The sequence below is a fragment of the Nuphar pumila genome, chromosome 13, assembly GCF_984573655.1.
Source record: "Nuphar pumila chromosome 13, dmNupPumi1.hap1.1, whole genome shotgun sequence".
NCBI classification, from domain to species: domain Eukaryota; kingdom Viridiplantae; phylum Streptophyta; class Magnoliopsida; order Nymphaeales; family Nymphaeaceae; genus Nuphar; species Nuphar pumila.
In genome coordinates, this window is record NC_143261.1 from 81,377,495 (window position 1) to 81,400,790 (window position 23,296).

Consider the following 23,296-nt stretch of genomic DNA (forward strand, 5'->3'; position numbering starts at 1 on the left):
GATATCAAAATATCATAAAAATAACAATTTTTGACAGTGTTTTACTCGAATCGGGACTTCGTGGGCATCCTTCTTTCATGATTTAATCAAATAATATATCAAATGAATTCAAAAATTAACAAAAGTCAAAATAGACACTTATGATAACCCTAAAATTAAACTGTAATTAAAAAAATATGTTTTTGACATTATTTTAATATGCAAATTGAATAAAACCCTAAAAATACATAATTTTTTCCCACAAGCACATACCCGTCACAGTGTAAGACTCGAATCAGGTATCAAACCACCAACAATTCATAGATATATACTAGACAGATAAACAAAAAAAATCTTTTTTACAGATTGGAAAAATCATCTCTGGTTTGGGAGATATCATTCCAGCAATATATGTTTGATTCTGGCTTATACGTAACGAGTTAAAATAAATACACCCGGTTTCGGGTATAGGGAAATATATCAAACTATGTTCAAAAATTATACAATTTTAGCAGAAAACAGTAGATACACATGTGAAGAAACTCCTTTTTACAAATCATCAATCAGATCTTCAATGAGGGAGATACGATCCACACAAGTTTATCTAGGGTTTAGACAATCCATAACGGGCTCTGTAAAACCAATTCTGATTTTTGATAGAGAAAAAATAGAAAATAGATATATAAAAATCTGAAAAATTTACATAGAATTACTACACAAAATAATCAACACAATACAACTTACGGATCATCAATCAGATCTCTGATGAGGGAGATATTGCCTCGGCAAATTATTCATGAATCCACATAACATTTTCACGGTTCAAAAAGCAGGGTTCGGTTTTCTATTTTTTGACAGAGTTCCAGAACCTAAAATAATTCAATTTTTTTATAGAAAATCATTGACACATGCATGGTTCTACTCGAAAAAAATTATATTTTTTTATAGAAAAATGAACATAAAATAATATGGTTTCCGCGTGCCCGGGATCGAGAATCACATATTATCGATAAAACATGAAAAACCCTAATCTAAGCATGGAAAATAATAATAAAAAACTTGTAAATAACATCACGAATTTGGATTTGATGCTTGAATAAATAAAATAAGCATGAGCATGATAAATAAATAAATAAAAAATTAAGGAATACATGCTTAGAATTTGATTTAGCCTTTAGAAGAGGAATTCGACCCACACTACAAGAAATTTGTAGATTAGTGATGACCTCAATCCGTTGCTAATTTGTCGTCAGTCCATCGCTAAACAGTTTAGCGATGGATTAGTGATGGATAACTTTTATCGCAAAATTTTAGTCGCTAATTAGCGATAGAAACTATATGTCGTAAGTTTTGCTGCTAATTTGCAATGAATTAGCGAATGCCATGATTCATCGTAAGGCCATCATTAATATACGAAGATTTAGTTTGGTGATGGATTAAAATTCATCACAAAAACATTGGTCGATTCACTTTTGTGATGGATAAATATTCGTCCCTAATTTGTCGCTAAATTAGACGTTGATACTAAATAGCGACGGATAATATCCATCGTAAACAATAAAAAAATAAAAACAAAATGTTTAAAACATAAATATCGAGAAAAAATTCTCGTGATACAATTTATATTTCCTATACAATTTATATTTTCTACGTATAAAAAACAAAGTACACATAAAAAATACATATAAAAAGCAACTAAAACAATTTATCGATCCACTATAATCCTCGCCAAGTTCTAATTATTTATAAGTGACCATTTACAAATATTTTCTTTTGAAACCATAAGAAGGTACAACGAATTCAACACATGAATCTAATCATCGCCAATATTTTGTGTGTCATCTTCTTCATTGTCTCGATCTGCCCCTTCAGCTCCTCTACACTGATTATCTCCAGCATCCTACAAGAGAAAAGAAAGGTTAGTATTGATAAACAAAATATGATGAAATAAATTATATGCAATGCATCTAAGTTAAGGCAATCAAAGTAACATGAGTGAATTACACATAATCTAGCTAGAAATAAAGTGAAGGATACTAATAGAATTCAGATATGTTTTAAGGCTGACATAAAAAATTCATAATGATTCAATCATGCAAATATGTGTTCTAATCATGCATATACTAGCTTGAAATCTAACGACATGAAACTTTCATACCTGAGAGGCACTTGCAGACGAAGTTCTCCTGTCCTAAAAATAGCTGCATAACTCATTACGGACAATGTTAAAAATTGTTTCATGTAAATAGTCACGTATTGTGTCCTTAACAAGCTGACGGACATCATCCCTAGAATTAGGCAGGTCAGTCGAATGCTTAGAGTTCATGCTGACGGGAGAAGTCTGAGAGTCGTGACTGGAGGAGGCAATGACTGGTGAGGTGCTCATATTACTCTCAAACCCGAACACACGACCCTTTTTGGGTTCACCTGTTGCAGTCACCCATGCAGCAGAATCAAAAGGCGGATGCTGAGTGGAGTCATCGCCATATCGCTCTACCATATGTTGCTTGTATGACTCCTACAAAGTAATGATTACAATGTGGATTAATAATTAAGAATTAAAATGTTTATGATAACTTATATATTACAATGTTTATTAATACAATAAATGCATACCATTGTCGTTCTCGCCTTCTCTGATACAAACTTTCCCATGGTCTTACGTTTATGTGTTTCAATAAACACATCCTTGTATGGCATAATGTCTCTTTTTTCTACTTTCTGCGAAGTTAAATGATAAAAAAATTTATTTAAGAGGTATGCAACAATACTTATAAAATTGACAATATATATTGATGGGTTACCATTTTTTCAGGTGGCTCTCAAAAATCCTAGATCCACCTGTGTGTAGATGGGCATCAGGCATCTTTGCTCGATTTTATGCAGCCTTCGCTAAGCGGTTTCAAAATTCATGTCATGCCCACTTATCGCACATTGTATCCCAAACATCTGACATGATAGTAGGAGGGTCATGGCTCTTCCACTGCAGTGGATCATCTATCCCGCCAGATGCTTTTTTTGTCGCAGTCTTCATATTGTGCAACATGTCTGCAAATCGACTGGCAGCCACCTTCTGTCACACCTTCCTTGCGTCATGCTCCTTCATTGTAGTCGCGAAGCGATTCGAAGCCTACAAATAATTTCAAAAGGTTAGTAGACATGACTATAAAAAAAATTTAAATATGAAACACATTAACTATGAAAAACAATTGTATATCATGAATGAGGACCACAATCTGTCCAACACCTCCTTCAAGTACTCTTTCCATTGAGCGACCGGTCCTGGTAGATGTTGAATTAGTGAATACCTAATCTCTCGTATTACCTCTTGTGGCTCGAACCTTGCGCTACATATGGATTGGTATATATTAACTATTAATATACAATATTTAATCACTATTAATAAGTATATATTAATAAGTAATTGATCTACTATTGCACACACATCAATCATTGAATACAATCATTAATTGTAGTATATAACTAGTTATCTTACAAACATGCTTCATACATACTCATATATCACAATTTAATCACTAAATATAATATTAGAATTTAATATTATAGTATACTAGTTACAACTACACATATCAATAAATAATTAATCTAGTATTGCATACACATCAATCATTAAATACATGATCATGAATTGTAATATATAACTAGTTCTCTTACAAACATATTTTATACATATATATCACAATTTAATCATTAAATATAACATTAAAATTGATTAATTAATAATTTATTCATTATTGCATACACAACAATCATTTAATACATGGCTATGAATTGCAATATATAATTGTTTTGCTTACAAACATGTTTCATACATACTCACATATCACAATTTAATTATTAAATATAATATTAAAATTGATTCATTATAGTATACTAGTTACAACTACATATATCAACAAATAATTGATCAACTATTGCATAAACATCAACAAATTTAGAAAATACTTGTCCACCTGCACTAGACCTTATAATCCACTATGGCCTCTTCATGGGAGTTGCACTTCCTATTCTGTCAGATAATCTTCCCCCTCCCACTTCTCCACCCTCATATCACTATTATCCTCCATTTTAATTGGATCATCCTCTCTCCCTACACCTCAGCCTCCTCTCTTTGCTAAGGATCCTCCTTTACGCTCTCACTATTCACCACAACATTGGCCTTCTCCCTTTGTTGAGGTTCCTCATCTGCCCTCTAACCACCCACAACATTGGCCTCTTTATTTTCTTGTGGTAGATCTTTTAGCTTCTCCACTCTCTCCTCCACCTCAACTATAACCTTCTCTCTTTGTTGTGGTTCGTCCTTCGCTCTCTCTACCCTCTTCATCTCTATCTCATTATTGTCACTGTAAGTGGCTATGTCTCGTGCTTCCTCTAGTTAGGTTTGAAGGTTAGCAATAATCATAGAATCAAAAGTTATGGGTTCCTTATACTCACTAACATCCCCCTCTTTAGATATTTTATAGATGGGAGACATGATACTAAACACAAACTCATTAAATTTTTTCTGTAATGATTTTTTTTTACAGAAGCCTCAAGTTTCAGTGTTTTTTGTTGCTTATTTAATTGCAACAATCTCAACTTCATACTATTAATGTTGTATTTTTTATGAATTACATCAAAAACCCATGCTCTTGGCCATAGAGCAGTTTCTCTATCTATCCATATATCAATCTTCTTTCATACAATAATATATGAACCATCAACCACTACATTTTTTTTTAATAGCATTCAAGAGAGAGCAATTCCAGTGTATTACACAATGTTTATGGTAGAGAGAGCAACTTCAATCAGCCTATTTATATCATGTATATATCCAACATGTTTCCTTAATCAACTAGTAGATATTGGTACTTCCATGATACTTTCTTCACTCATTATCTTTATAATATAAGATAAATAATTTTTTATTCAATCAAATTCGAGGATAGAGCTAAACAAGCGAGTAAAAAAGACTCACATGAAATTGAATTACAAAAAAAACTTATATGTTACTGAAAATGCAAAAAATAACTTAAGAATCATGTCATTATTCCTTTAGTATCATTATAATACAAGATAAATAAAAGATAAACAATCAAGTTTGATGATAGAAGCATATCAAATTAAGAACAAAAAGCGAGCAAAAGAGACACATGAAATTGAATTAAATAAAAATATGAAATAGGCTATTGAATATGCAATATGAAATAGGCTATTAAATATGCAAAAAAACTTGAGAATCATGTCATTGTTTTACAAAATAACTTATTCACGTCATTATTTTTCAAAATAACTAATTAAACTGTTACAATAAGTGAAACTTGTGCTTACTGAAAAATCTCATCGTCGATGATGTGTTGATCGCTAAAAAACTCATTAACGATTTGTCATCATACGATAGAGATCGGGCAAGAACAATAGCACCTCATCTAAAAAACTTGTCACAAAAAACAGGTTGAGGACCCCAAAAGCCTCACTAAAAAACCCTAATGTTAGGGGAAAAGGGTCCTCAAATGCAAAATAGAGCTTTTATACATACGAATGCATATACGAAGGTTTGCAACTACTTTGAAGATTTTCACTAAATACTCTTCCTCTTTTAAAAGAATAATGTTGAGGACTATTGGTTTTTCTTTTTTCTGCCATCATATTTCTCCAAATTCCTCATGATTTTTTATATTTGAGCATTGACACTGGCTTTTGTAAAAAGTACAACTAGTGAGTGGTACTGGTACATTAAAGTCTACCAAGGACCTTGCAACCACCGTTCAAAGCATAATTTGGAGATGAATTTATAAAATTATTTTTAAACAATAGAATTCATGCTTTATCACAGGTTGAGAACTCAAACGGAAAAAACAGCCAAATATTTTATTTATCTCAATATCCAGTCATGACTCTTCATGACCATCCAAACATGCAAAAACAAGTCATTATATTTTGAACCATAGAATTCAAGTTGTATTACACATTGACAACTTAAATAGAAGAATGAGCCCCATTTTTTTCTATATCTCAATATCCACTCATGACTGCATGATCAGCCAAACATGCAAAAACAAATCATGACATGTCCAGACATTACAAGGAACCCATAAATGTAAATAAAATTATAACACTATATTGAAGGACATGCATTCCAACATTAGAAATGCAAATATCCAAAAATACTAAAAAATGACAAAACTGATGTGCAAGAGTCAAGAGATGCATACAAAGGTCATGAGAATATTTGTAAACCTGACAACTTCACATGATGAATATGTGAATGTTGTAAGAAACTAAGGTCAGAAGTTTTGCATATATGAAGAGGTTTGTGAGTCGTATGCAAATGTCAAGATGATGACCGCAAATGTATTGTGCAAACATGACGAACTAAAACAAGAAAACATGCAAAGGTATAAACATTTGCAAAATAACCTTAAGATATTTGCATATTAAATAGATTCACTTTGCATTAATAAGAGTTTCACATACAATGCATGTGAATGTCAAACTTTCGCTAACAGGAGATTCATTTTATACATTTTGGGCATACGTCTAGACTTTATGAAAGTTTTTAGTTAAAGGAGGTTTGCATGATATCTGTGCGAAAGTCGTGACGTCAAAAAATGTGTGATGCAAACCTGTCGAGCTTGAATCAGAAAACATGCAAAATTAAGGACATTCACAACACATTTGCAAAGGCCAAACATACATTTGTGGACGTACATCCTGACTTTAAGCAAGTTTTTAGTTAAAGATGGTTTACATGACGTCTATGTGAATGTAAAGACTGCCGCAAATGGATGAAGTAAACATGTTGAGCTTAAACCTTTAAATTCTAAAAGGTTTTAATCGGACTTGTGAATCTCAAAAGATCCATGCATTTCATATATAAATGATGTGTATTATATTCAAGTTAGCCATGTTTGCAAATACTTTATATGAATCTCATTAAGTTTGTGAAATGTTCGTGTGAATCTCTTTTTTATTGAGATGTTGCGACCTGCAAATGATGTAAAGATCTTTCGTGTGAATATCAACAGGTTCAGTTATGCGAGGCATTTTCAAAATCGCACTATTTTATAAGGACAGTACACACACGTTTGGCCTACTCAAAAGTTGTCTTAAATCCATGCTCACAAGTTAATATATTGGCAACTTATCCTTTGCCACCCATACCGTGGATCACCTATATAGAGCTTATATATCATTAATTTATCTGCAACCTACTACTATTTAAAAATATTAAAAATTAATAAAAAATTAAGTAATTAAATCATTTTAAATCTTAAAAAATATCTAAGTGAAAATTAGGATAATCTAAATATGATATATAGATGAAGACCACCCTTACCAGTTAACACAACAAACCTATTTAATATTGTTTTAAGGAAAAACCTACCAAAGAAAAATAAAAGAGAAAAGTTGCATGTGTTGATGTTAATCCCTTCATGGATCTAGATTGTCAAATTGCTTGGCAGCTGTTGGGAGATTGAGATCTTCGGTGACTTTTGGTGAGAAGTTGAAGGCTGAACAACATGAGCTTCTCCAAGTAGTCAAGCACGACCAGCCCACAAACTGAAAGATAAAACTAGGAAAAAAGCAAGATGACAAAAGAAAATTGGAGAAAAAAAACGTGTTTATAAATATGAGGCAGAAAATGCCAAGCAATTTGAGGATTGGACTTCCCTAACTGAATCCCTCAAAAATAGGCCTCTTGCTTAATCCACATCATCTAAAAGTTGAAATCTGAAAAAGAAACGGAATAAAAATGTCAAATACAGAGGTATTAGCTCAAACATATCATGATATATCACGATACCTATCTTTTAAGCGATATTTTAGGAAATATACAGGTTAAACACCAATTGCCTAATACTGTTACCATGCTTGAATCTAATTCACATCCTTTCCGAGCCTCTACCTTGAAGCAGGACTAGATTAGCTGTCAAGATTATTTCTTGTTTTCTTAAGATGCAAATCATGGTCAGAACAACTTAAGAAATAAGAAAAGAAATAAGAAAAATAAGCAAACAAGAAAAAAACTAAATCCTGAGACAGCCAGAGCTTTCATGTAATGGATCACTACATAAAGTGGTATATATATAAAAATCTGCATAAGTACATTATATTACAGCCCTGATCCTAAAGTTACCACCTCGACAACATTGTAATCTAATATCCAACAACTTTTTTCTTTATTTTGAAGCAATCCTTGAGGGACTCCCACGAGAATCACATTGTTTACACTAAATGACCAAATTGACAGTTATATCAGAGTGTCAAATAAAAGTTTACGGCTTTATAAAGGAAGATGTTTAAAACAAACAGATTTGCAATCAAACAATATCAAAAACAAATAACTGAAGGCTTCTGCAAGCCTTAGCCAGCATCTTCCTCTTCCTCTTCACAATTACATGATTTGTTGCCAAGTAAATGTTCCCTGCACAGTGCATGACGTAATAGTTAACAACAAAATCCACTTGTCAAAAAGGTAGTAGATCTATCTACAGCTTATGGTTATAAGCTACTATATGAGAACTACCAAAACACACTAAAAAATAAGAGGCAATAGCAAGACTCCTTACCAGAGTCAGCATGCAAAGTCCATAGAAAAGTAGAAGGCAAACCATGAAAATTGCAATATAGTCATCCTCAAATTTGATTGGTGTGTAAAGATTTGAATAGAAGTGTCTTCTACTGGTGGCAGCGAGAAAAGAACAAAGCATGAACTTGAAACCAGTTGCCTAACCCCAGCTTGCCTATCAAAAAAAAGGGGTGAAAACTGACGCATCTTCACATGGAAGTTACTCTGAAGTACAGAAATACCCAGTTGAGGCAAGTGCTGCTACTAAGGGGGAGAATGGAAAGTTTATTTGTAAAGCTGACATCAGAATCTCAAAACAAGGTTTTAATTTGAAAAACTTTGGATATCAAGGTAGAACAGGTGACACAGGAAACAAAGGAATAAAGATGTGGTTAAAATGTCGGATATCCATGGTTGACAAATCAGGCAAGTTGACTCAGGAATCGCCTGAGTCAACCCAGATCGGACCCCAAATGGGCTGCCGATTCAGAATCACTGACCTGATGCCTCTTATATCTTTTTTGTCATGCATTTTGTGGTTTAAATGCACAATAGTCACAGAAAAGTACTTGTTATAAAGAATTAAATATAGTTATATATAAATGTCAACAATCATGCATAGTTATGTACTTGTATAGCTTAGTTATTGATGTCATGTGCTAAATTTAGTGATTATGCAGCTTAGATTTTGATTAGTTCTATATCTTATTTGTGCAGTAACACTAAAAGGATGGAGTCCTATCCCACGAGTTACTGAGCCAACCCACTGACTCACGAGACAAGGGTCAGGAAATCCCACTCTGAGTCGTGTTTGCCAACTATGCTGTCAACAATGTATGGTGAAGGTAGTAAAGCATGCAACATCATGCTTATATACATTCTTCGAATATGCCTCTGTTCAGAAAGAGGCGATGAGTATATTTCTGTTATCAGTTTGGTAAGGAGTGGCATGTTTCTGTGAACAACGCATCAAGTGGTGGAGAATATGAATGGTCTTGTCAGCTTAATAGTTGAGAAAAAGCAATAGATAGGAATATATCAACTTCAGATTTGTCACAGATTTGTAACAGTTGGTATTCCATTAACATGGCCAGAGAACAGTTGATAAACTTTCATGAGAGCAGTTGGCACTTGAATGGCCGACAGGAGATGCACAATGTCATGCTTATTCTGCTTAGATGATGTGACAGAGGGATTAATGTCATGACAGCATTTAAATTATGGTAGATCAGTATAAGGTTTACCACAAAAATGAGGAAATTTTTTGTTTGCCAACTTAGGGAAGATACTTTTAAAAAATCTACAAGCTCATCATGACGAAGAATGAGAGATCACTAATTCATGCAATATACAAATTCATAACTTAAGAAAGCCATCCAACATTACTAAACAATAAGCTGAATGCACTACTAACAGCGATTGTAAGGGAAATATCAACTTAATCTAAAAAAAAAAAAGCGCAAGCTACATTTACAGAATCTACCTACTTAATCAGTGTTCTCATAACATGAAAGGAAACAAACTATTCCCTAAAAGCAAAAAACACACAAGGGAACAGAGATATTGTTCTTAACCAAAAACAAAAATTGTATATTGGTGTTCTTATAAACCAAAAACAAAAATTGCACTCCAAGTATCATGCTTCTTTGATAGTACCAAGAGCAGATTCTGAGCCACACCAGGTAGAGAAAAATAAGTCAAAAAAATGTGAATCTTAAATGATTATCTCCAAACAGAAAGATACAAAGGAAGGAATCTCAAACTCTTCATAAGCTGCATACGGAATCTTAAACTCGCATTCCTACTTTTCTTACCTGAAGAATAAGGAAATGATAGGGTTGAGGGCAAATAGAATGTAGGTAGGAATCCAAATTAATGAGGATTTCATAAAAATTGGAGGGAAATTCCAAAGAGGGAACCATTTTGTCCATGTTCCTGAACAATTCCGTCTTCTCAAAAATGACATGATGAAACTTTTTGAGAAAATAGTCGAGACGTCCAAGTCTATTTCATTGTTGAAATGCACATAAAATGTCTTATGTTTTGACCCTTTGTAGCACTCTTCCCGATCCACAACTTAAACTCACCAAGAAGGAAGAATATCAAGAGAAGGCCTTTAATGAAGAAGAAAGAGAACGGGTCATCCAAGAATATCAAAAGAAGGTGAAAGATTGGGAAAGAGAGCATATCAAAATATTAGCATGATTCATGAGAAATGTTGAGCTCAAGATTTGTGTCAACCTTGCTAAATTTAGAAGATTTGTGTTAATATTTTTTTGCTAGAAAAGGTGAGATCAACCAAACAAAGAGATGTGAATGTACATGATTGCTATAGCACGTTATCTCCCTTGTGGGATGTGTTAGAAAGTATGCGGAAATGAATTACAAGAATGCATAATGCATTCATAAGGTCCAATATTGGACAAACACAACCCCATAATGGAAAATAACAAAATGGTCCACTAAGGAACACAACAAGAAGCCTACGAAGAGGCATAAGTTGCACATACTTCATTGAATGAGGGCCTAAAAGGCCATAGAAATACATGGGGTAGAGACCCCTATTTATACAAGAAAGAGGGCTGAAAAAGGAAAAGCCATTGGGAGCTCCCCATAGAGACGTTGGGAGCCCCAACGGTCACATTTGTGATTGTTGGGGCCCCAACGACTCTATGTGGGGCCCCTTATGCGTGGATCCCTTATTCAAAAAAGAAGGAAAAAATAAAAAACTAAAAACTAAAAATAATTATTTACATAAAATAGTTGTTTCTAAAAACAACTATGTAAAATGACAAAAATACCCTTATCGGGTATTTCACATTATATATATATATATATGTGTGTGTGTGTGTGTGAACATATATATTTTAACACCCCCCCTCAAACTTTACTTGGGGATAACGAAAAGTTTGAAGATACAAAAAGGAGGGTTCCAGGTCTTCAAAGAATCTTCAATGGAAGTCATCATCTTTAGAATACATGAAAGAACTTTGCAAATGTCAGCCTTTAACTGTCTTTAATGATCATCTTCAAGCTTCTTCCATGATGTATCATAGATGCTTCTTTCGTCTCATCTTGACGATCCTGTAGAACAAGCCAAAAGAACTCCAAGTAAAAAATATCTTTGTATCTTAATCAAATAAAAGATAAATAAGATTGACCATATGATTTCATCAAAACAACTATTTAAAAGATATTTCATGCATTTTAATTAAGTATTATGCAAAAATGACTTAAACTTAAATATTTTATTGATAAAACACACTATGTTCTTGAAGAAGGATATGTGCACAAAGGCCATACTAAGAATACTTAAATAAATGTATATAAAAGGTACAAGAGAGGACACCCACAAATGCACAATTTATATATTTAGAACCGATGACAAAGATATTTCTCACAAAGGGTTTTATTAATATTTGGTAGTAAGAAGTGTGTGCACGGAGAACACTCACAAGTGCACAAAGATACACAAAATTATGAAATTTGTATTAAGATTAAAAAGGTTTCATGTATTACAAATATTTTTAAGAACACAATGTTCACATAACAACTAATGGCTCCCTAAAAAGAACATACGAACGAAAGCATATTTGACACACAAATCAATAATAAGGAGACATTTTAACACAAGATGATCTAATGATTTCTTTCACATCTTAGAGGGAAGAAATTATAAACAAATGTCAAAAAATGTCCACCCAAGAGTCAAGAGTGAAAGATATTTGAGTAAAAAGCCTTACACATTGAGGAAATTCTTACTCAAATATTTGCAAATACAAAAACTCATTAGGTGGCCGAAAAATCAAAAAACACTTAATATATAGGTTAAATGCCAAAATATTAAATGGGTTTCCAAATATGCATATCAATGATATGATCCACTAGAATATCTTAAAACACAAGTTATAAATGAAATTTTGCAAATTTCAACAATAGTTCATACATTACAAGCAACTACCTCATTAGTCCTCCAAAACCCATAAATCAAGTGTATAAGCTATTAGATCAAGAACATAAATATAATGTCATTAAAGGCCAAAGACACACACAAAAGTGTGTAAAAATACTTCTTGTCTACATGTAATAATACTTGAAATGAGTGCATCAACGACAAGAACAAGAGAATACAGGTCAACATGGACCAAAAGCATCTCTTGTCTACGTAAAAATACACTCAAAATCAAGTATGTTCAGCTACTAGAACAAGAGTACCAAGCCAACCATGGGCAAAAACACACACAAAGGTGTGACAAAACATCTCTTGTCTACATAAAATGACACTTGAAATGAGTGAAAGAAGTCAACCATGGACATACATCTCAGCGACGAGAACAATGACACAAATACCAACATGGACTAAAATCACACACAATGGTGTAAATCAACGTACCTTGTCTACATATAATTACACTCAAGACAAATGTGTTCAGCTACAAGACAAAGAGCATAAGAATATGCCACTAAAGGGCTACCAACACACAAAGGTGTAATAATATGTCTTGTCTACGTATGATGACACTTAGATAAGAGGTATAAAAAGGAGAAGACTTTTGAGGCAATAAGACTTGTAATGACAAACATTTAACAAATAAAACAGTAATTTCAATATACCTTAAAACATTTAAGGTTTCAAACTTCATACATCCATCACAGGTACACATAATTAAGAGCATCCTTAAAAACAATGGTCAAAAATAAATGAGTGACACACTCATAATTAGATATCACATAACAAGTCATTTTAGAGTCAAACTACAAGTTGACAACCTAAAATGACATAACACAAGGTGCCCATAACTCACCTCAACAAACATCTCTAATATAACAATAATAAGGCCAAAAAGGATTGATGCATCATATAACAACTTGTGATGGATAAATATAAATGTCATAAAAAGGCAATGAACACTTAGAGAAATCATTTTCCAAACAGGTGATTTTACAAAGAGGACCGATTTGAAAAAATCAAATCAAATGTCCAATATAATAAATCACAACAATATGCTTCATAACAACGATTTTGCATAAACACGAATTATGCTTAATTATGATCAATTCTTCAAAGAAGTTAAAAAGGTTTATTATGCAACAAACACAACATGAAATATTAAGCAACGTCATGTGCACAAAGGCTATAAGTATACAAGCATAAATACTTGATAAACAAATGTGCACAAATGCACTTACACCACACTTGCACAAATATGTAAAATACAAAAAAAAAGTGAGCAAGCATGCACTTTTATGCAATACAAGATGTCGAATGACAATAATCTTGAATGAGCAAATAACAAATTTAGGACAACATAGGCATTCATAAAGATGGTAAGATTATGAAGTTTGAAAATCTCATGAAAACCACTATTGTAACTTAAAAAAGATGCTCACATCAAATCTCAAAAGATCCACAAAGGTTTACAATTATTAATGAATCTTTGAAGGATATTATGCAAGAGAAAGATACTCACAAACAATCTTCTCACAATAACCATGAAATCTTCATAAAGAGTATATACTCATAAAAAGATTACAAGGACCGAAAGGCTCCTCAAAGAGAGTTCAAACACAAAAAACACGCAAAATCCCCAAATGAGGGTACACACGAAAAGAAGGAGAGGAAAAACTTCATTAAAGTGGGAGAAATCCCAACAAAGAAGAATAATAGGTTTATTAAAAAACCTTACAACAAAATAAGATTGCACTATGGCATAAATCTATAAAATCAAATATTTATTGAAAAAAATTCAAAACTCATAAGTTTATCAAGAACATATGACATAATAGGTTATAACCAACTCCTAATGCAATAAGTATGCAATAAGCATTAATGAAGACCATAAATTTTACAATGACACAAACTCTTGAAATCAAATTTAAAGAATCTTTAAGAGTATAAAGATGTAAAGAGAATAACCATATTTCATAATACCATTTTAAAACTTAATTCAACCGGTATTATAAGACGCTTTCTTAATCAAATATTGTTCATATGAAAAGGACAGATTAGGTAAGGGAATCAAAACTTAATACGGAATTTTTCATAGATGATATATGTCAATCATTTTTCCAAAAAACACACGATATTATAAGAAGCCACATATAAGACTTTTTAGTGGATAAACACATACCTTCAATACGAAACAACAAATATGATGAGAGTGTAGAAGAGTATGTGATTAATAGTATATATCTCACAAACATTTTAATCTTAACAAACTTTCTTTAAAGACTTATCATTCATATAAAAGGTATTCTTACAAACAAAGTTAAATATAAATTCAAAAACTCCAATGGTCATAAATTTTTACCGACCCATTAAAGCACGTTTTGAGCAATCATATATCTAATTGAAAAAGAAAACAAGTTCACCGGTTTTTAGAAATTATCATTTAAAAATTTTCAAAAAAAAACATACGAAAAAGTATAATATATGAAAAAGGTTCAATGGAGTATCAAGTAACACAAACTCTTATAAAAAGACATAATGACAAAGAGAACACATATGAAAAACATATCTACTTCTTCATAATGCTCGACACTTAAAGAAATAGAATGCATACCAAATAACTTTAAGAAAGAAAAGAGAAAGAGAAATGAAAACTTCACCATTTTTCTTTAAAATTTCTTGAATAACATGACTTTTTAGTGGATAAACACATACCTTCAATACGAAACAACAAATATGATGAGAGTGTAGAAGAGTATGTGATCAATAGTATATATCTCACAAACATTTTAATCTTAACAAACTTTCTTTAAAGACTTATCATTCATATAAAAGGTATTCTTACAAACAAAGTTAAATATAAATTCAAAAACTCCAATGGTCATAAATTTTTACCGACCCATTAAAGCACGTTTTGAGCAATCATATATCTATTTGAAAAAGAAAACAAGTTCACCGGTTTTTAGAAATTATCATTTAAAAATTTTTAAAAAAAAACATACGAAAAAGTATAATATATGAAAAAGGTTCAATGGAGTATCATGTAACACAAACTCTTATAAAAAGACATAATGACAAAGAGAACACATATGAAAAACATATCTAATTCTTCATAATGCTCGACACTTAAAGAAATAGAATGCATACCAAATAACTTTAAGAAAGAAAAGAGAAAGAGAAATGAAAACTTCACCATTTTTCTTTAAAATTTCTTGAATAACATGATTCTCGATGCACCAAAGAACAACTCGATCACAACCGAGCTTTGATATCATGTTAGAAAGTATGCGGAAATGAATTACAAGAATGCATTCATAAGGTCCAATATTGGACAAACACAACCCCATAATGGAGAATAGCAAAATGGTCCACTAAGGGACACAACAAGAAGCCTACGAAGAGGCATAAGTTGCACATGTTAAAATTTATCATTCAACCTTTGTAATATTATATATATTTTATATATATAAAGGATAATACATATTCATATATGGTATATATGCATATGTATTATCCTAATTATATATATAAAATATATATTTCTCTATTTATAGGCATAGGGGTAGTTTAGACATTTCACAGTTTTACGCATATTCCATTTGGAATATGTTTTGTAATTTTACCTTTTATTTTTCTTTTTATTTTTCTTTTTTTTGTGGTTTGCGCCACCTAGGGAGGCTCCCCAAAGAGTCGTTGGGGAGCCCCCAACGGTCACAAATGTGACCGTTGGGGGCTCCCAACGACTCCTTTGGGAGCCCCCTATGTGGCTCCTCTCTTGTGTTATAAATAGGGGTCTCCCCCTTGTAATTCCTTTATTCCTTGGAGGAGCTTATGCTCCATTGTATAGGGTTTTTACCCTCTTCTTCCTATTTCTTCAATAATACTCAACTTATGACTTTAAGTCATATTTATCCCTTTTATGGGTTTATGTATTAGCACTTGATGTGCTTGTGTTGTTCCCTTAAGTGGGTATTTTCGCACTTAATGTGCATGTGTATGGGTTCATTATCGAACCTAAAATATTCAAAGTCACTTTCTAACATGGTATTAGAGCCCGGTTACGATGGGGTTGTCTCTTGGCGCAACGGAAAGCGTGGTGTGTAATGAAATATGCGGAAAAGAAATGTATGTCCTACAATGGACATTCACACATAGAAATCAAAGAACAAGTCCAAAAGAGGACATACACAAAAGCCAATAATGGCTAGAAAACATAAAATCTTATAAATGCACTAAATGGCTTGAAGAAGCCACACATTACAAAGAGGGAGACCCCACTTATTTATAAGCAAGAGAGGAGTGAGGGAGAGTTAGAAAAAAGCAAGAGAGAGGGACCATTGGGAGTCCCAACAAGGAGTCGTTGGGCTCCCAACGGTCACAATTGTGACCGTTGGGGGCCCAACGACTCTTTGTTGGGGCCCCCAATGGCTGTGCATTAAATGCACAAAAAGAAACAAAAAAAAAGAAAAAAAGGAAATAAGAAAAAAATAGAAAAAGGAAAAAGGAAAAATGAAGAAAAGGAAAAAGACTAAAATGCCCCTATTGGGCGAGATTACAAAACTACCCCTTATCGGGTAGTGACGGTTAAATATATTTATATATATAGATATATATATATATAAATATATGTATTACATATATTTTAACACCCTCACTCAAGCTTTACGGGGATACAACGGAAAGCTTGTTGAGAAGAAACATGAAACGAGGAGCAGCAAGAGCTTTGGTGAAGAAGTCCGCCAACTGGTACTCGGATGTGACGTAGGGCAGTGCTATGGTTCCTTTTAGGTATTCATCTCGAACATAGTGGCAATCCATCTCAATGTGTTTAGTACGCTCATGGAAGGTGTGGTTGCTTGCAATATAGATAGCACTCTTGTTATCGCAACACATCTTCGAAGGAATTGAGATGACGATGCCCATATCACAGAGGAGACTTTTAAGCCACACAAGCTCCATGGTTGTAGTGGCCATTGCACGATATTCCGCTTCAGTTGAGGGCAATGATACTTTATGTTGCTTCTTGCATCTCCAAGAAATCATAGAGTCACCTAAGAAAACACAAAAACCAGTGGTTGAGACTCTATCATTGGGATTTCCTCCCCCATCAGCATCTGTATAAGCAATTAAATCAAGGGATGATGAGGAGGAAAGAAAAACTCCCTTAGTTATGGTGTTTTTAATGTATCTGACAATCCTTAAGACTACACTCATGTGCACAGTTGTAGGTGCATGTTGAAACTGACTGACGGAATGAACTGCATGAGCTATGTCTGGCCGAGTGATGGATAAGTATGTCAAAGACCCAACGAGTTGACGGTAGGGAGTAGGATTCTCAAGAAGTGTCCCATCTTCCAGCCTTAGCTTTGCATTGATAACCTCAAGGGTTTCTGTCTTCTTATCATCCGAAATTCCAGACTTGGAACAAATGTTAGCAACAAGTTTCATTTGAGATAGAATATACCCTCGGGGTGAATATGCAACTTCAATACCTAAAAAATATCTTAAGAAACCAAGGTCAGACATGTCAAAATGTTCTTTTAAAATTTTCTTAATATCATGGATTCCTTGCTCATCACTTCCAGTGATGATCATATCATCAACATATAGTAGTAGAATAACTACAGAGGACCCTGCACTTTTCACAAATAACGCAGTGTCAGTATAACATGAAAGAAAATTTAGGCTAGTCATTACATTGCTAAATCTATCATGCCAAGCCTTTGGAGCTTGTTTTAACCCATAAAGTGCCTTTTTTAGTTTAAGAATTTTGTTTTCCCCAATAGATACTCTTGGTGGAGGATCCATGTAGACCTCTTCACTTAGTTCACCATTAAGAAATGCGTTCTTAACATCCAATTGATAGATAGGCCATTTTTTAACGGATGCAACCGCAATAAGAGTCCTAACGCTAGTCATTCTAGCTACGGGAGCGAAGGTTTCTTCATAGTCTATTCCGTACTCTTGAGCATATCCTTTGGCTACCAACCTAGCTTTATAACGTTCTAATGACCCATCACTTTTAGTTTTAATTTTGAATACCCATCTACATCCAATAGACTTCTTTCCCGTGGGTAATGAAGTTATTTCCCAAGTTTTAGCCTTTTCAAGGGCACTAAGTTCTAGTTTCATGGCTTCAACCCATTGAGGAATGTTTTTGGCTTCATTATAGTGTGATGGTTCATGATAAGAGTGTAATGCAATTAGGCATACCCTATATTTAGGTGTTAGGGACTCATAGGAAACAAACCTATTAGGAGGATTGGAGATTCGGCTAGATCTCCTTAAAGAGGTTTCTTCTATGTTGGAACTTTGAGAATATTTTTCTAAAGCGCTTATGGGAGTTTCTTGACCACGCCTTGTATAGGTTTGAATTGACCTATTTTCAAAATCATTAATTTCATTTTCAACATTACTAAGAGGAGTATCCTCTAAATCATTAGGAGCATCCTCTACGTGAGGAGTCACATCTTCTTGAGAAAGAAGATCAAATAAGAAAGCATATTCGCTTTCATCAATATCTTTATTTTTCTCAAAGCCGTTCTCATTTTCTAAAAAGGTAACATCTTTGGATACATATAGTTTGTTACTTTTGGGATCGAAGCACCTAAAACCTTTTTGATTTTCTCCGTATCCTAAGAACACACATTCGATAGCTTTGGGAGATAACTTATCTCTTTTATGTGTAAGGACAAAACACTTACACCCAAAAATTCTTAATCTATTAAAGTCGGGTGTTCTTTCAAAAAGTTTTTCATATGGAGATATACTTTATAGGGATGAGGATATCATTCTATTTATCAAATAAGTGGAGGTTAAGGCGGCTTCGGCCCAATAACATTTTGGAATTTCTTTGGAGATGAGAAGAGTCCTAGTGGTTTCCAAGATGTGTCTATGCTTTCTCTCGGCTAGACCGTTTTGTTGGGAAGTCCTAGGACATGACCTTTGATGACAAATTCCATTGGTTTCCAAATATTCTTGAAATTCATTTGACATATATTCTCCACCGGAATCGGATCGAAGAATAGAGATATTAGTTGAAAATTGATTCTTGACAATCATATGAAATTTTTTAAAGAAATTAAAAACTTCGGATTTTAGATTGAGAAAATAGATCCACACATATCGAGTGAAATCATCAATGAAAGTAACATAATATGAGTATCCTCATTTTGATATGACCGGAGAAGGACCCCAAACATCCGAATGAACTAATTCAAAGGGTCTTTTGGACACAAATGTTCTCTTTGGAAAGGGGGTGGATTTCATTTTTCCAAAAATACAACTCTTGCAAACAAAATGTTTCTCATTACAAAATTTCTTTCCAAAAGGAAAGGAGTACATTTTTGAGAAGTTGGGATGTCCAAGTCTTTGATGCCAAGTTTCTATATGTTTATCTTGGACATGATTACAAAATGATTTAGTGGGAAGTTTCAAATTGTTCATGTAGTAGAGATCTCCCCTTCTATGGCCTTGCCCAATCCGCTTCCCGGACTGGAGATCCTGTATAGAGCAATCCTTAGTTGAGAAGAAGATTTCACATCCATGATCACATATTTGAGAGACAGATAAAAGATTTAAATTAAGTTAAGGTACTATTACATTTGGCACAAAAAAAATCTTTTGAAAAGTCTAAGGTTCCAAAACTTTTAACTTGTAAAGAGGTACCATCGGCGGTGGAAACAAAAGAATTTTTGGAGTTGCTACATACATTGGATAGTCCATTTTCAATAGGGGTCATATGAAAAGATGCGCCAGAATCAAGAATCCAAGAAGGCGTACATGGAGGAAAAGAAGAGGCAATGGCGGCTCCCGAAGTTGACGGCGATTTGAGTAGAATTTGAAGTGCTTCGGATAGTTGAGCAAGGGAAAAGAACTCTTTCCCTTTCATTGGCTCCTCTTTCATTTGTGGGATTTCTTCAATAATAGCAACTTTACCTTTTGGAGGTTCATTTATCTTTGGACAATTAGGTCTTATATGACCCGGTTCTTGACAATGATGGCAAATGGCTTTCCTATAATTGCCATTATAGTTATTTTGCCTCCCAAAGTGTGGAGGCTTATAAGCTTTCATATGATTGCCGGGTTTAGACACGGCAAGAACTTCATCTCCTCCTTTAATCATGCCAAGACGCGTTTCTTCTTGGCATATTTCGGCTATGGCATCTTCCAATGGAAGCGGTTTTGATCTATGAAGAAGGGAGGACCTAACTTGTTCATATTCGGGCCTAAGCCCATGTAAAAATTGGAAAAAGTGTTCTTTCTCCATTTGTTCTCTTCTCATTTCCACATCTTCACTTGATACTCATTTGGGTTCAAGAAGGGATAGCTCATCCCATAAAGGTCCAAGAGTGTTATAGTAATCTCTTACACTCATTTCACCTTGCTTAATGGTACGGATTTTTTCTTGGATAAAAAATTGACGAGCAAGGTCTTTTTGGGTATACATACCTTTCATAAAGAACCATGCTTCATTTGCTAGGCGGAATTTAGCAATGTTGGCGCAAATCTTTAGCTTCACGTTGTTCATGAACCATGCAAGAATTTTTGCATGCTTACTTTCCCAATCTTCTACCTTGGATTGGTGATCTTCAATAGCCTTCATGTGAGCATTTCCTTCTAGAGCTTTTCTTGATCACCATCAATTTTTGTAAGTTGAAGTTGAGGTTCCCTAATGGTGCCCATAACATATCCCCAAAGCTTTTTACCTTTGAGGTTGTTCTCCATGACGGCGGCCCACATCATGTAGTTAGTACCATTAAGCTTGAAGGAGAGATCAATCTTTTGTTCTCCTTCCATTATATATATAAGAATGGAGGACAAACAAAGAGAGAGAGAAAACAAGACAACTAGCTATATGAATCAAGAGCACAACCAAGGCTCTGATACCATGTAATGAAATATGCGGAAAAGAAATATATGTCCTACAATGGACATTCACACATAGAAATCAAAGAACAAGTCCAAAAGAGGACATACACAAAAGCCAATAATGGCTAGAAAGCATAAAATCTTATAAATGCACTAAAGGGCTTGAAGAAGCCACACATTACAAAGGGGGAGACCCCATTTATTTATAGGCAAGAGAGGAGTGAGGGAGAGTTAGAAAAAAGCAAGAGATAGGGACCATTGGGAGTCCCAACAAGGAGTCGTTGGGCTCCCAACGGTCACAATTGTGACTGTTGGGGGCCCAACGACTCTTTGTTGGGGGCCCCAATGGTTGTGCATTAAATGCACAAAAAGAACAAAAAAAAAGAAAAAAAGGAAATAAGAAAAAAATAGAAAAAGGAAAAAGGAAAAATGAAGAAAATGAAAAAGACTAAAATGCCCCTATTGGGCGAGATTACAAAACTACCCCTTATCAGGTAGTGACTGTTAAATATATTTATATATATATATATAGATATATATATATATGTATTACATATATGTTAACATGGTGCTCAAGAAATGGTGAAGTATTCATTGTTCCTTCTCTTTTTTAGAAGTTTTCGGTATGTATCTCTTTTCTTAACATATTATGCATTATGAAACTATTTTTCTTGCACATTTAGTGTTTTTTGATAGTTGAATCATTTCCTTTCACATTTCGTGTGTTCGTATATTTTAAAATATCTATTTTTAAATTTGGTGAACTTGTTTATTGTTCAAATATATAATTCTTGGCTATCGATTCCTCATCACATATAATAGTAATTTATGTTGTTAAAATTGTCTTCAATTATGTGGGATTTATGATGTTTACATAAGTATTTCATGATTGACCTATAAATTACCTTTTAAAAATTATATATGATGTCTTGATTAATGATCGTTGTTTAAAACTCTTTTCTCTCATATAAAGTCTAATTTGTTTTGAGTTCCTCTCTTATTTATGGATTTTAGTGCATGTTTTTTTGAAAAATCTTTATATAATTCTTATATAAGAATCTCTCACATCTTTATCTTTGTTATGAATCATAAGTAGTTCTTGTAAATGATAACTATTTATGAGAACTCCTAAAGATGTTTCAATGTTTTTGGTTTATTTAAAGGATTTTTGAAAAATTGTTTGTGATAAATAGGTTGTTCGAACCATTGTAAAAGATCTTTTAAAAGAATTTCCCACACTATATAGAATGCATAGTGTATTTATTGCATCCTTTGGTATAAAAGATTTCATTTATTTTTTGATTTTCTTCTAATGATGCAAACGTATTTGTTTGTATTTTTCACATAAGGTTTCAAAAACCTCTTGATTGTATCTCTAAGGATGCCTACATTGGCCATAATATAGTCTTTTTTGTCTTAAATTGCATTAAAGCTTGAGAGTCTCAAGCATTTGCATCTTTTATGAAATACATGCATTATTGCATGTTTGATATTATTACGTTTTTTTTCGTATTTTGTTCAAGTATTGTGAGAGTGTCTTCGTACACTTCTTTTATAAAATATTTATGCTTGTATGCGTATTGTCTATTCATAGACATTTTCACATAGTACTCTCTTTTCAATAAAGAAATGTTCTTATTGCCTTCTTTAGGGCTTGTGTTTGTTTTTATCCCTTAATGGACTTGTAAGATTGTTTCTTTTAAAATGCTTCCGTAATATCTTAGTACATGTTGTCCTAAATTTGCACGTTTAAGATTATTGTCATTTTGCATCTTGGTATACATATAATTGCAAATTATAAAGGCTTGATTTGTTTCTTGGATTATTCCAAATCCTTTCTCACACATGACATAGCTTAAATATTTCATGTTGTGTTTATTAAAGTTTTTTTTTTGTATAATGATCATGATTGAACATAATTTTGT

The 23,296-nt window shown here is 33.2% G+C and overlaps 1 protein-coding gene and 1 long non-coding RNA gene across 2 annotated transcripts in view; both read right to left on the reverse strand.

Annotated features, from left to right (window-relative positions):
• Window positions 1–1,691: 1,691 nt before the first annotated feature.
• On the reverse strand, window positions 1,692–2,380 carry LOC149818876 (uncharacterized). The gene is made up of 2 exons (XR_016427380.1): window positions 2,138–2,380; window positions 1,692–1,879 (listed from the first exon to the last, which is right to left on the reverse strand). It is a non-coding gene; the product is annotated as an uncharacterized LOC149818876 (long non-coding RNA).
• A 5,652-nt stretch (window positions 2,381–8,032) lies between these two features.
• The window catches only part of LOC149818877 (Regulator of chromosome condensation (RCC1) family protein), a 51,436-nt gene continuing 36,172 nt past the window's right edge, over window positions 8,033–23,296 (reverse strand). The window contains exon 9 of the mRNA XM_089984089.1: window positions 8,033–8,407. Coding sequence (XP_089840215.1) covers window positions 8,347–8,407 — 61 coding nt within the window. The 3' untranslated portion in view covers window positions 8,033–8,346. The remainder of the gene's footprint in view (window positions 8,408–23,296) is intronic.